Source organism: Vidua chalybeata, chromosome 8 (genome assembly GCF_026979565.1).
Source record: "Vidua chalybeata isolate OUT-0048 chromosome 8, bVidCha1 merged haplotype, whole genome shotgun sequence".
Classification (NCBI taxonomy): Eukaryota; Metazoa; Chordata; class Aves; order Passeriformes; family Viduidae; genus Vidua; species Vidua chalybeata.
This window is the reverse complement of record NC_071537.1, coordinates 11,922,071-11,936,914: the sequence shown is the minus strand read 5'-3', so window position 1 is coordinate 11,936,914 and position 14,844 is coordinate 11,922,071. Positions and strand designations below refer to the sequence as shown.

The 14,844-nt window shown below is 41.8% G+C and overlaps 1 protein-coding gene across 2 annotated transcripts in view; it reads right to left on the bottom strand.

The window, feature by feature from the left end:
• The window catches only part of COL17A1 (collagen type XVII alpha 1 chain), a 39,515-nt gene extending 27,004 nt beyond the window's left edge, over positions 1-12,511 (bottom strand). For both annotated transcript variants that reach the window (XM_053949494.1, XM_053949495.1), the window contains exons 1-9: positions 12,345-12,511; positions 7,829-7,894; positions 7,090-7,134; positions 6,179-6,277; positions 4,117-4,254; positions 3,697-3,744; positions 2,710-2,745; positions 1,083-1,130; positions 614-757 (exon numbers count right to left, since the gene is read on the bottom strand). In XM_053949494.1, coding sequence (XP_053805469.1) covers positions 614-757; positions 1,083-1,130; positions 2,710-2,745; positions 3,697-3,744; positions 4,117-4,254; positions 6,179-6,277; positions 7,090-7,134; positions 7,829-7,883 — 613 coding nt within the window. In that variant the 5' untranslated portion in view covers positions 7,884-7,894; positions 12,345-12,511. The remainder of the gene's footprint in view (positions 1-613; positions 758-1,082; positions 1,131-2,709; positions 2,746-3,696; positions 3,745-4,116; positions 4,255-6,178; positions 6,278-7,089; positions 7,135-7,828; positions 7,895-12,344) is intronic.
• Positions 12,512-14,844: the final 2,333 nt, after the last annotated feature.

Here is a 14,844-nt window from a genome sequence, read left to right as displayed (position 1 = left end):
CATCTAGTTCCAACCTCCTGCCATAGGAAGGGACACCTTGCACTAGACCAAGTTGCTGAAAGTTTCATCCATTCTGGCCTGGAACACTTCCAGGGATGGGCCATCCACAACTTCTCTGGGCAACTTGTGCCAGTGCCTCATCACTCTCAAAGTAAAGAATTTCTTCCTAACATTTGAGCAAAGCCTGCCCTCTTTAGTTTGAAGCATTCCCCCTTGTCTTCTCATACAGTTCCTGATGAGCTATTATCAAATGGTATGGCTAATAAATCACTGAAATGTTGTCTTCAGTCCTATCTCTCTGTCTCACTTGGAGATAAAAGATCAAATCACTCTCAGACACATTTGCTTAGAGCTCTTATCTCTGCTAGAAATACCTCTGAATTGAAACTAGTGGCAGAAAGAATGGACTTATTTTTTTGGAAATTAGACTAGTCACTAGAAAGATACCTAAGATGGCTCTTGTTACAGCAACACCTGGACAGTTTTTCAGCATTCTGACTCTTTTTCTGTACAGGAACACCATTGTATTCTTATCTGGATGTTCTTAACAAGTGAGTACTTTTTATGGCAAATGCTGTTTGGAATGACTGCAACATTGCTAATGCCCAAGTACCTGACTGAGAGCTCTCAGTGACCATCTTTGTCTCCACCACAGCCTTTTTCGGTATCGGGAGTGTACCAGATGGTGATCGAGTAGGGCTGCAGCTGGCAGATCGACTTCCTTTCAGCAAACGTTTCACGTCATCCAACTCCGTCCCTAGCAGGAAAAACAAGTGTCCAGAGTCACCCAAAAGCCAGTGTTTCACTGATCTGTAACCTTGCTCTGGATCTAAATAATTCAGTGGAATTTAGCTGCATGTCTATGAAGTTGTTACTTTCTGAGAGTGCCACTTAATGACAAAGCTCCAGAGGATGCTTCTGGGACTAAGTACCATTTTACATATTTGCAAGAGCACCACATAACCCACAGAATGTTTCCTTGTCCAGAAAAGGCACTCTAAATTAATGTTCTTAATAGGAAAAGACATAACCCTAGCAGCAACACCCTCTACCTTATCCCTGATACCCCTGGAATAACTTACATCTGCCAGAGGGAGATGCGCTCTGCAGTCGGACTCGTATTTCACTCTCTGGGAAGAAAAAAAGCAGATCATGAATATGGAGAGAGATTAATTTGTGCCCTGGGCTGGGAATGAAACTTTAGGCTGAAGTGACTTCCTTCCTTCTTGCTGTCTGTTTCACCTTGCTGTCTGACTGTTTAATCTGAGCAGTACTCATGGCCCATGTGAATTGGTAGCTAATGAGCTTGGGTGACTTTATGTTTTGGGGTCACATTTTGTTACTTTAAATTCCAGGGAATTATATTTCACTCATTGATGGCCTCTGCTGAAGTCAATAATGCTGCTACTGTCGGATATACAGAAGGTCTAATTATGCAGTCCTCACTCATCACAAGTATTATTTTATTGTCCTTCTGAAAAAAAAATTAGAGAAGCAAAAGAAGTTTACTAAATACACAAATTCCCTACTACTTCTTGGGTACAACTGACATCTCTACAGTGGGCTGTATGATTCATTCTCTTGCTAGTTACTGACTTCTCTTTCGGCTCACTGAATGTAACCAGTCCAGTTTTCAGCCAACATTCTCACCAGATACTCAATTGCTATTACCTTACTTTTACTGGACCTTTACTGTCTAGCACAAGAAACTACAAAGTTAATGTGATTTGGCTGGGGTGAGCTTTTAAACTTGCCTCCCACAAGCAAAGTGGCCAGCCAGAACATGTGATACATGCTCCTCATGATGAAATCTGACAGTGCATGCACTAGAAAAGAAATACTATATGGCATTCATGTGGAGAAGATGATGGATTGGAATTATTTTCTGAAGTAATATGAGAAGCTGTACCTGATTCTCTGGTGTCTACTTTATTATGCATGGCCTAATTCTGCTGGGAGCTCAGGTATGTAGTGTGCTAGAGGAGACTGTGACAATCTGAGGCAGAATAATTGGGAATGTGACACACTCCAGGAGGATTGTGCAAGACCATGCTGTGATTTATACCTTCTGCTAAAATTAACTGGAATAAAGTGACATTATAGTTTCCTCTTCAAGCAACTGGAAACAGATACTACATTCTTGGAGACCAAAATAATCCTTCTCTCCCCAACACTGTTAATAAATTATTAGAAGAGCTGAATGATTTAAACAATGCAGAGCTTTACAGTGAGCTGGCTACAGACCACAGTAAGTCTGCAATTTCCTCACCATCTCTTTACTATCAGCATGAGATTATTTCATGGCTTTATGGTTTGCAAGACAGATCACAGTAGGAAAAGCATGAATGCAATTACTGTAAATATGTCAGAGGCTGGTCCCAGAGCATGGATGGACTAAGGTTATTGTAGTGAACAGACAAGTTGGAAGACTATGTTCTGTGCCCTCAGACATCCAGGTTTCCAAGAATATCTTCCTTTCTGACACAGTCCAAACTACCATGGCATTCAATAAGGTCAATTTTTACACCAAACTTGTTTAAACAACTGCTTACAGATTCATTGTTCACATCTGAAGTGCAGATCCATGTACCTCATCTGACTGTTCTGCACTTAAACTGGTGGATTCCAGCTAAAGAATAGGTCTATTTAACACACCTGAATTATGCTGAACTGAAAAAAGGAGGCTTCTCAAAGAACAGTGTCACTCACCTCGACTTTGGCTTCTCCCTCTCGTAGAGGCAGATGCTGTGAACAGTAATAAGAGAAAATTTGTAATAGTCTTTACTGGCTGTGACATCTCTGAAAATCAGTACATAAGAAATAAGTAAGAAAATAAGTACTCTTACTCAGAGTGCTTATATTCAGACAGTAACTTTTCTTGGACCACAACTGGGAGAATTGAACCATTAAGAGATTTTATCAGGCCCCCTTTAGGCCATAAGGTATTCCAAAGAATCAGCAGCACCTTTAGCCCTTGTGGACCGGATACTGTTTCTTTTTATACAGAGAAATGTTGTTTGTAGATGGTGATGTCCCATTTCAAATTACCAAAAGGAAGTTAAGAGGCCTATTGACCCCACTGACCAATGCTGGATATTGTGAAACCCTGCCTCCTCTATGAGCCAAAAGGTGACCTGATCATAATGTTTCACTATCTTCACTGAGTAAAATCAGCAGCTCAGAGTTTGGGCAGGGCAAGACAATACTTGTTGACAATGTTTAGTGTAAATATATCACTTGATAGCCGCTTCATTTTTCCATATATACTTGATGAAGTCCAGAAATGAGCTACTGGAAAAGTGTATCCAGCAATGACTCAAAATCCTAAGAGTCTGGACTTTCTTGCTTGCAGCTCTGTTCTCTGAGCTATTCTGGAAGGGTGAAGTGAATGCTATGAAGTATCCCATGTCTGTCTTCTCCTGTCCATGTCCTATATCATACAGGGAATATCACAAAAGCAGCTGAGAGTAGCAGATACACAGTATCCACCCTCTGTTTGAATGTGATCATCCAGAGACCTGACTTTCAGCTGTTAATGAAAATCCCAAATAACTCCTCTGAAGGAGATGCATGATGGCCCAATACAGAGGTAGCATTGGTAGAGAAGGACACAGCAATGTGCAAAAAGCCATTATGGTCATCAACTCACATGACCCTGCCATAACGTTCAGAGGAACAGCTCTAAAAAGAACGTACCAAAATCTTTTCTGGGAAACTCAGGAGAAGAGTTGGCACTGGAGCTCCCTGCAAAGAACAGAAAGATGTTCATTAATACTTTGTACAAGATCATTAAAAACTTTCAAAACATGTCTTCCTGGCAACTGTTTAATCTCAGTGGGAAGAAAACATTTCCATTTAAAAAAAAAAGAGCTATTCAGGTTTCACATGAAAGAGTTGCTAATGTCTTTCAACAAGTATATGCCACAACTCCTTTTAGGAATGAGCATTACTTTTAGGATAAGTAGGACTTAATCATGAAATTCTGTCCCTGATGGCTTATTTCCTAGGAAAATCACAATGGGACTGGGGACAATTTTGCACTAATGTGACCTCAGAGTGCACTGCAGATTGCCTCCACTGCACATTGCCTCCCTTCTATGGCATGTTCTGTGATACCTTCATATGTTGCATGGCGGTTGACATAGGTTTTTCTTTCAAATGTTGAGCCAGGTGATTTGGTGAGAGTAGAGCTGGGAGACTGGGCTTGTCTGTAGCTGGAGGATGACGATGTTGAATGCAATCTACCACTTCCACCTATGGTTAAAACAAAACACACTCAGCAAATGGAAGAGAAGTCCTGGCAGTATACTCTGGATGCCCTGGGTGCTTTATGTTACTATCTTCTGAGCTGGAAAAATTTGCACTGGTGTTTCACACCGAGAGATGGACAAGAACAATATCAGGTCTAACTCTGGCTGTCCTCAGCATTCAGGACAGAGAGGAGTATTGGTTATCACTATGGTTTCAAAACAAATTTGTCAATAATATGTATGAAACCAGGTTCTAGTGCAATAGTGAACCATCTCCCCTGAGCAGGAAAAAACCTAGCTCTGGATGATGCTGAGTTTTGGTTAGGATATAGATTCACTTGTAAACTCAAGTGTTACATGACATAGGCTACAAAAACTGGGAGACTGTGAAACCAAGCTCAAAGTACTGAAGGATGCGGTTTATGAGATAATGGAACACAGAGATGAGTCCACTTTCCCATAAAGCAGCTATCCACACTCCCACTTAGTCCATTTTCTGGAGAAGTTATTGAGATGTGTGCCAGGACCTAGACAGTCTGGACATTATTAGTACCTGCTATATGTAGACAGAAGAAACAATTTCCCTCCTAAGTCACATCAGTGCTGTGGAGAAGGAACTGAAAGAAGCCGTAGTTACTGTGTTCATACTCTTGCACAAAATCTAATGCTGGAGTATGATCAGGGTGCAGCACAAAGGAAACCCTGTGATAAACTGCAACCCATCTATGCTGATCAGCAGGATCAAACTGGATATTGTTTACCCATCCCTACAAAAAGTGTGTCCTTTTGATCTCAACAGTGTTTTTGTGCCAACTTCCCCTCTAAAAGGACTTATTTTGTTCTGTAACTTTTCCATTTAATTTAGCAGAAAGAACTACTGTGCCAAGTAGGCCTCTGTTAGAGGCATTCTGCAAGGAAGTGGGAATGAAGAGACTACACAATGCTCTGTGAAACTTCAAGAATTCAATATCTCTGAAGTTCAGGCTCTTTTGTCTTTTTCCACATACTGAGAAAAGTAAGACGGTAATCCTGCATGGTCCTCTGAGTTTGCAGGACTGGGTTCAGTTCTCACACTGGTGCCAGTCCAGACAATTAGAACAACATCTGCAGTGGAATTACTTCACATGTGCCCTGAGGCAAAGTGATTCCACACTCTGGCCTTTAACTGGCACGCAGGTGTCTGTCAGATCTCTTTGGTATGGCTATGGCTAACTCTCCCCTTGAGCTTCCAAAGTGCACTTCACTCCCTTTGGTTTGCCAAGTCCCTTGGAGCACAGAGAGTTGTACAGTCAGTCTCACTAGGGATAGAGAAGTGTGCCAGGTACCTGGCTAGGAAGCTTAGTCTTTAGAAGCCTTTGGTATGACAATCTAACAGCTGGGCAAAGAATGCTGTTAAAGAAGAATCCTGGTTTTACGGAGTAGGCAGCACACACTGATTTAGCACATCCAGAAAATCTGGCAAAGTCTTCAAAGTGCTAAAGCCATGGGCACAGAAACATAAGAAAATATTTTCTAGGAATTTCTTTAATAATATTCTACCCTTAGCAAGATCAACAAAAAGATTAATCAAAACAGTCTTTAGAACAAAAATGGTCAGAAAGACTGTGATTTAGAAAACCTGAAAGAAGGGAAATTCAGTTTCTGAATGACTTCTTAAAAACAGTAGGAATAATATTTTTTGTTGTTGCTCTCCTGAAATTAAGTTTTCCCTGTGGAAAATGGGATTTTGCCATTTACTCACCCATTCTCAAGCCCAACTTTAGGGAAGATATATCTTTGCTTTGTGTATGCTTTTGGCAATTCTACTTTCATAAATCCTGTTTTCCTTACCCCTGTCTCACCCTACTTCCCTGCCTTGAATCTCTCCTCAGCCCATTTCTGCTGCCTTTGCTCTCTGTTTCCAACTGGGCAATGCTTTCCTTCCTTACTTGAGGTCACATAGCTGCTTCCATGGGTGTACGACCGCTTTTCCACTCCACTCCCTCCAGTGTGGGATGATGTTTTGAGCCCACTGCTGCTCCCTCCTTCTGAAAGAGATGAGCACAAAATGAGATATTCTCCCCAGGCAGGAGATAGGAAGAGCAAGGACACTGCAAGAGAAGGCAGGCGGGACCCAAAGTTGTCCATACACTCACTTACAAGTACAGCTTCATATCTAGTGAGAGATCAGAGGTACAGAGAAGTGTCTTGGCAGAGCAGACAAGCATTCACACTCCACAGCCAGCAGGTTTGTAGCCAAGTTTTGCTTCATACACAGACTGAAGGATACTTCTGTTAACCCTCATCATAAATGAGATGATAATGCAATTCCTTGCCAACTCAGCTGCAGCAATCTAATCAAGGATATGGTGGGATAAAGAGTGTGGAGGATTCTTTCCTCTTTGGAGCTTGTACTTCTCTGTAGAGGTAGAAATGTCCTGTGACCTTTCATTTTACTGAAAAGATTCACTCACTGTTGCCAGTTGGGTAAGATTACAGGGAAATAATACACTGCAGCCCCAGCAGTGGAACCTGTTCCCATCACTTTTGATCCTTGTTCCCAACAGAAAACCACTACTGGAGACCCTATATATGGACTTAAATCTTTGCAGAGTCTGGTCTTCTAGTCTTAGTAGAGTATGTGGCTTTGTTTCTGACCCTGACCCCTCAAATGCTACACCTCTCCAGTAACAAGAATTTTGGGAGAAAGGCATTTCTGAAAATTGCTGTCCTTTGGGTGCAGATCTTTATACACTGAGATCTGCTGCACCCAGGGATTTATGGACATAATGGAAATAATGCAGACAAATAAATAGCATGGAGAGGCACAGAAGCAATGCAATGACTGAGAATTACTTACTGGGCGGCAAGGATGTCAGTCTTGTGGTTACAGTCTCTGTAATAACTAAGGGAAGAAAAGGGTGCAGAATTAATAGCATGTTAATACAGCCAAACTGGATCAGTGTTCTACCTGTTTTCCATGCAAAAGCATGACTTGTTCAAAGAAGATTGACTCATTTAAATGAAAGTCCCTTAAGACAACACTGCCTGGGGCTGTAGCTGTAGGCTCATTATCACACAATGCTGTGTTTCTTTGCTGGTCTTTCTAGCTCTGAATATGAATATTACTGCCATGACAGTTTTTTTTTTTCTGTACAAGATCCCTGCAAAATTTCTGGGAACTTCTGAACCACAGCCGTTGCTGTAACAGCAAAGCCCATGGTAGTGCCTTCCTACTAGTTAATTCTCATAAGGTCAGCAGAAAATCAACCAGTTTTACACAAAGCCACCAGACAATTTCTAGGCCACCCAGGGCACTGATACCAGAGGCAGGAGCAGCATCCCAGTGTCTGCTGTCTACTGGTTAGAAATGCTAGCACAGGGCAATCATCTGGTTAAACAATCAGGTCATGATACACATCTCTAAATGTCTGATCTTGGCCCATTCTATTCCTTATTCTGACTTCAACACAGAGACCAGGGTCGGGAGCAGAATTTAGTTCTGGACCTCGGGTCAGCATTTAGTCCCTTACAGAAATGGCCATTCAATTCTGGGATTTTTTGGAATGTGATATAAAAATTAAAAATCTCCTCCTTACGTCTTTCAGTAACTTCTGATCCATCTTGCCTCGTTTTCTTTGTTACAGAATCCATATCATTGCCACCTGCACGGAAAACAGAGGGATTGCACTCAGAGCCCTGTGAAGAGTAAGAAATGACAACAGGTCCCCACAAGTCCCACCACTTTGTTCACTTTGGATGGGGACCAGACTGCCTGGAAAATGTCTGTACCAGGGAGTTTACAGAGCCCTTCCAGAGCCATGTGATTACTACTGATGGACTGCCACCTACAACACTGGATGCTGCACAAGGCAGCAGAGCTGAAACACCAAGAGGGGCTGTAAAGCCAACAGGTAAGATAGAGGCAGTTGAATCCACGCAGTGATGGGAGTTTAGACCTGGATTTCTATCCAGACTACACTATATTATGGTCTCCAGCTGTGCCCCTATAAAGGTTTGATGAAAACCAGTGGACCAAAACACTACTCCCACACATTTTTTCTGGGCAAGACTCAACAGTGCAGGATTAACTGTGCAGGCAAAGCTGCAGGAGTAAGCTCCCTGCACCTTGCCAGTACTGCCAGAAAAACCTCAGCAGAAATACTGCTGCCCTGCTAACAGTAATAGTGCATTCTCAGGGTACACTGATGCTAAAGCCACAGCACTGACTTCAGCAAAGCAGAAAAACCACCAGGGGTACCTTTGAACTAGCTATTTTTGACAGCAAGGAACTTAAACTTTACCTTGTTTTACTGGTAGTGCAGCAACAGTTTGGAGACCCTGTCTGTGGCTTTGGAATCTTATCTACTTTAATGCCAGGTCAGTCTACACAATGCTGGAATTGATACTATGAATGCTGTGAACATTCTTTTTCATTACTTGGATCCCTCTCTAGTCAAAATTATAATCTCTACCAGAGGTATGACTGTCTGCCAAGGCAGGAATACCACAAAAAAACATGATTGTGGAAAAGAGACATCATCTAGAAGAGAAAACACTTCTGACAGAAGGAACCACACAATTGTTCATTCCTAGTCTTGCTAAGATAACATTTCGTCTTGTGCAGCCACAGACAATGAGAAGGAAGAGATTTTAATTTACAGACAAGCTCATCATAGGCCAAAACTTTTCACTGGATTTGAAGTCTCCGCCTTTAAACTGAAGGCCCAGCTGTACCAAAACCAACACATTTAAGATGCTGAGTCTAAAAAAAGCTTTGGGCAAAATCCCTTCCAAGTTTTAAAGCCCAGCTTGATGCAGAACCCAAGACCATGTCCCCCAGTTCTGTTAAATTTGATTCTCATGATTCCTTTTACTCTTCTGTAAACTGCAGCCCCCTTGATGTTACACTTGTACTGCTCAGGTATAAACACTGACACAAGGCAAGATGCATCAGAGAATCTGCAGGAATATCCAACATTCAGATTAATTATTTTTTTAACCAGCTCCTGCTATTCCCAGAGCTGGACAGGAACAATTTGAGTGGAGAAGGCACAGTGCCAGGCAAGCCACTTTAGGCCCCCATGACAGACTCATCTGCACTTTGCAGAGAACACCACAGTGCCCACAGCCCTCACTCTGCACTGCTGACCCTGAACTTGTTTAAGCAGCCCTGTTTGTGGAGCTCCTGAGGCCACATCCAAGTCCTTACACAACCAGGTAGCAGCAGGATGCTGTTCAATCCTCACAATGCTTGCTAACATTAGGGATTTCCAAGGGATTTTCCAGGGTGTTGATTCCAACATACATGCAAGACTCCAGCTACATGCATTAGGAGAGTTCCTCCTCCAGCAGGGTAACAGTCCCCTGCAACAGAAGGGTTTCTGGCCATTCACTCCAAGGAAAGGCATTATCTCTGCAACTCTTCCTTACTGCATGAACAGTGGAAGCGTCTTTCAAGCTCTCTCCCTAAAAACAGATGCTGGAAGCTGTCGTCTAGATGTCAGCACCGCTGGCTTTATCAGTGGTTTTGGCAAGGAGCACTAATTGTATTTGGAAACTGCTTTCCTACTGCTTTGTAGAACTCTACTTTCTCTCTGCCACTGGGAGGTGGTGCTAGTTATGGGTGCTAGAAGAGGCTAGCACTACCATGGAGTGAATGCATCTTCTGCATCTTTGCCTTCCCTTGAGAAAGGGAAATATCTTGCTGTGATATCAGTTAGGAAAAAAAAAAAAAATAGGTTGAAGTCCATCTTTGGAGCCATGCATGCCACAGTCCAGCCCCAGCACACATTGCCTCTGTATGTGTGCTTGGCACATGGATGTCAGCAGACTGACTGTGCTGCATTTCCATTACCTGCCAGGCCTGACTCATCTCCCCAGCTCCTATCTGGAGTCACAAAGGCATAGCTGTGGGCTATGTCTGTGGCACAGCAACAGCGCTGTTGAATCAGAGAAGTCATCTGCAGTCATCTCAGAGCAACAAGCAGCAACTTGTGAAGTGGGGTCACTCAAACAGTGCAGGAAGGTAAAACAGCACCACTATGGCCTTTTATACGTAACTCAGGGCCTGTAGTGTGCTTGTGGCACCCACAGAAAACAAGAACTTGCAGCCATTATTGGCACTAGGAACCAGGTGGAAGTGTGGCACTGCCACACTTGTGCAGGCTGCTTCTTTGTACAGCATTGAAAGCTGAAGGATAGTAAAAGCTGCCCAGCACTGCAAGATGTGCTCAGATCTGTGCTTCCCACAAAAGCCTGACAATGCAGGGTAACCCTTGCATCCCCTGTTCCACCTCACTGCAGTGCAGCACTGGCAAGGACACTAAGCCATTCTGAGATGGGACATTTAATCCCCTCCTATCATTTTAGAATCTAGGCATTGTATGCAATGGTAATAAAATTTATTACTGATATTTTTCAAAGGGGAGTGGAATAGCCATAAGGGTGTCCTTTGGTGGAAAAATAAAAGCAGGCACATTTCAGGTACTTTTATCCCTCCATAGTGTTCTCCCAGTTTTCATCTCACAATGCTGTTGCACTCACAGCACATCCTTTCAGCTCTCTCCTCTCTCCAGAGAGGAGAGTTACTGCTGTGAGACACACCATTAGGAGAAAGAGGCACCTGCAGGTGCTGAGATTAATAATATTTAATGTCAGCAGAATCTTTTGATCATGAATACTCTGACACTCAGCAGATGTCTCCAAATGATACCACTGACTATGCCTCCCATCATATTACATGTCTTTTAGGTGCCCCTTCCTCTCAACCAAGCCTTTCAGCTGCCACTGGCCTGGAACTAAAAGAACTAGTGAAAAAATGATCCCTTATTTCTTTTGATCGCACAGACTAGGAATTTGATATTCTCATTCTGCTCTAAAAGCTGTTACTTTCAAGTCACTTTATCAAAACCAACACAGTAAGAATTGAATAAACCAAATCGTATTCCTAAATCTGCTCATTTTGTAGGCTGAAATTATGCAATTCTCAGGGAAGCAGCCAAAGCTTGGACATACTGTAGGAACCAAATTCTGCCCTGCCTACAGCCTGTCCCGGCTTCTTTGACACCAGTATGTGCTCACATCTCAGAACACAAGCAACAGCACTGCCCAGACTTCACTCTGCTCTGCCAGACACCTTCCTTTCAAAAATATGTCCTCGCCAGCTCTATTTAACTGTGCTACTCAAAAAGAAATAGGCCATTCTGACCGGCACAAACTTCTTGGCTCTGGCACAGAAAAGGAGACAACCTGGTACTAATGAAAAAAGTGTTTGCAGAATGGGAAAGATCTGCTGTCACCATTTCACTAATGAAGCAACTAGACATGGAAAAGTACCTTCTCTAAAGTCACTCAAGTCAGTCTAAAGACAGGAAAAGGCAAATCTTTTATTTTATGCCACTATGGTCAAATTGCTGGACTTGCTGTAGAAAGGATTCAAACTGATTCTCAAATCACACTCTTCTGACTTACTGTGACCAAAACACCTCATAATCTTCTATGAAAAAAATACAGCACAAAATACATGATCAATGAGTCACTGCTGATAACAAACTCACTTCTTTGAGACAAAGAGTTTGTCCATGGCAACGCAAACTTTCACTCAGAAGCAGTTTTAGGCATTCTCACAACTAGAGATTTATTCCTTAATATTACACCCTGCACCCAACATCTGAAGCTCCAATTTACAATCACTACTCCTCCAGCATATTCCAGCTCTGCTCACTTTTAAAAACAGCCAACAGATGATCTGCATTTCACCATGCCAATACGCTTATGGAATAGAGAAATTCAGCTAAACTTTATCGATTTTGCTGTCGTTTCACAAAACGCATTAAAAATGTACCAATAACTTGGCTTCACATTTCGTTTCTCCCAGCTGGTAAACTCTTTTCAATGGATACTCTTTTCAAACGAGTAGTATTCACTGACAAACAGAAATCCAAAATGATCCAGCCCTTAAGCAAACTTGTTTTTATATTGTATTCCCCATAGAAAAATGTAACACCTGCTTTATCCTGCCTGAAAAGTCAGCCTTGTTCTTAAAGGAATCTGGAACACAGAAAATAAAGAATACCTTTTTCTGCTTTTTTTTTTTTAAGTAATGTAACTTACCTGGAGTGCTTTGGTTACTGAACTGAAAATCTTTTCTTCTCTTCAACTGCTTCCCTTCTACCAAAAATTTGCCACCTACACTTTATATCATGTCCTTCCAGAGGTGTGTGGAACCTGAGTGATCATCCAAAAATGTTCACCTCTTCTTTATTTCTCCTGTTTTATTCTTGCCCTTCTTTTGCTTTTCTATTCCCGAGCCCTTATACAAGTCCCAACAAAGGCGTGTCGTGGTTTCCTGCCTCACCCTAACCTTCAAATTATCTGACACTCACTGAAAAAAAAGATCTGCCTCCAGGAATCAAACTTTATTGAAAGTAAAAATGCTCCTTCCTATTCGCTCAGGTAGATTAACTATTAAGATCCCAAAGGTATAAAGGCTTATGTCAGGGAACATGAACATGTATAGCAGTACTTTCTGATACATGATCTGAGATCTGTTTGGGAATTTTCTTGCAGGAAATTACATAGCACTTGCTGATACCACTGCAAAGCTGCCTGCAAGTTAAGCATATTCTGCTGCTTGCAAATACAACAGGCTGAACTACCAGCTACTTCAAACTGGCTGAAAACCACTCAGGTCAGGGATCTGAAGTGTTTTGCCAACCCCACAGATATTTATCTCTGTTCAGAAGACAGCAATATTAATAAATAAAAATACACCAAATTAAGTAAGAAACAAAATTTCTTCCATGTATACTACCTGCAAACTTCTCACTGCATAGGAACTGAAGCAGAAGGGCAGCCATGGTGGGTTAAAGCAAACCTCCATCCAGCTCAGGACCCTGCTTTCCTACCACAGCTCATTGTGACAGCTCTGGGAACACCAGCTGAACAGGACAAGCACATGCAGGTATTTTCCTGGTGTACAGAGTCAAAAGTGACAGTACTGCAGTCATTTTTTGACAGATGGTTTTCCATTTGTTTGTTCAATTAGTTTTTGAATCTGTACATTTTATATGTACAGTGTCCTACAGCAAAGATTTTTATAGCTTAACTATACCTTGTGTAAATTTTTTTCCTCCTACGGAACATAACTGTGCCATTCAGTGTCCCGTTCTTCTTTGTAAGAATCAGAATTCACCTTGGCTTTTCCCATCCTACACAGATTTTGACAGATTTGTTCTGCTGAATAGGAAAGAAGCTAACACTTCATGTGGATTTTTTCCCAGACCTTTTAAGGGGGTGTAGCCCTGTACTGTCAAGATGGTACCCTATTCTTTTAAGTTCTGTATTGGAAATTTTCAAAGGTGCGTAGGGACATGGCTGCTCTACAGCACTGCACTCCACTCTAAAGGCTATACCCTGTGTTTTTGATAGGCATCAGGACCTCTTCAGAATTGATCAATGCATCCCCTAAAGGCCAGACCTTGTATTTATATTTACCTTTAGTCAGGTATTTATGCAGCATAATTTCTTCCCTGCATGCAGGAAGCATCTATTACTCTGCTTTTAGAACACTAATCAAAGAATATTTAGTTGTCTAAACAAGCTGCATGTGGTAATTAAGTCATTAAGAGGTAGAACTCAGCGCGAGACCTGGTCAAACTGCACTTAGCTTTAAGCCTTGAACAAAAGGATAAAGGTGGCTTTAGCTTTCTGAACTTCATGCTCTTTGAACATGACACACAACTGTCCCTCTTGTCATCAACTGCACCTAAAACCTGCAGTTCATTCACACTCAGCTTCATTCACTTTCAGCACAATCCAGTGTGTACTTCAGACACACACGTTGTTCAAGGAAAAACAGCACTGAATGCACTGGAATATTCTAGCTCTGTAAAATCTGTCAGTATGAGGGAGACTTAGTGGAATGGCACACAGACTTCACTGGAGTAAGAGACAGTGTCTCATTTTCAGACAAAGTGTCACATTTCAGACAAAGTTCTCAGGATTGGAGAAATTTCCATCCTCATTTACCTCTGTCTACCAGTTTTTTTTTACTTGTAAACAAAATAAAGCTATCACAATTTTGATAAAATAAGTTAATTAAAAATAAATTTAAAATTTTGTAATTTAAAATAAAATTACAGTATTTTAATCCCTGCAATGTTGTGACAAAGATGCTGGTTTAATGTTTATTAAGAACAAAGTGCTCAAGGAGCATCTCTTCATGAGACATTTTGCCAATTTCTCACTGGAAAGTTAAGGAAGGTGGAGGTACGGTATAAAATGAAGGTGATTTAAAAGGAAACTGAAAATAAATCACATCTTGAGAGCCTCTTGAGAACTGACCTCGCATTTCACAGGGACAGTATAAGACAAGATGGAGTTGAGAGTGCTGCCTGCTGAAACACATTGATTAGTTCACTCAGGTCCCTGCTGGGCAAGTGTCAACAACAATGACATAATTTAGAAAGGTCCTGAGCTGTTCCACAGCTTTTACTGAACTCAATGATTGCCTCAGATACTCAGAGTCACTGTAAGTCGGGTGTCTAGGGGCAGAGTGCAAAGAATTGCAGCAAACCCAGCTTCAGGTCATCAGCTGGCACTCCTGCACTAA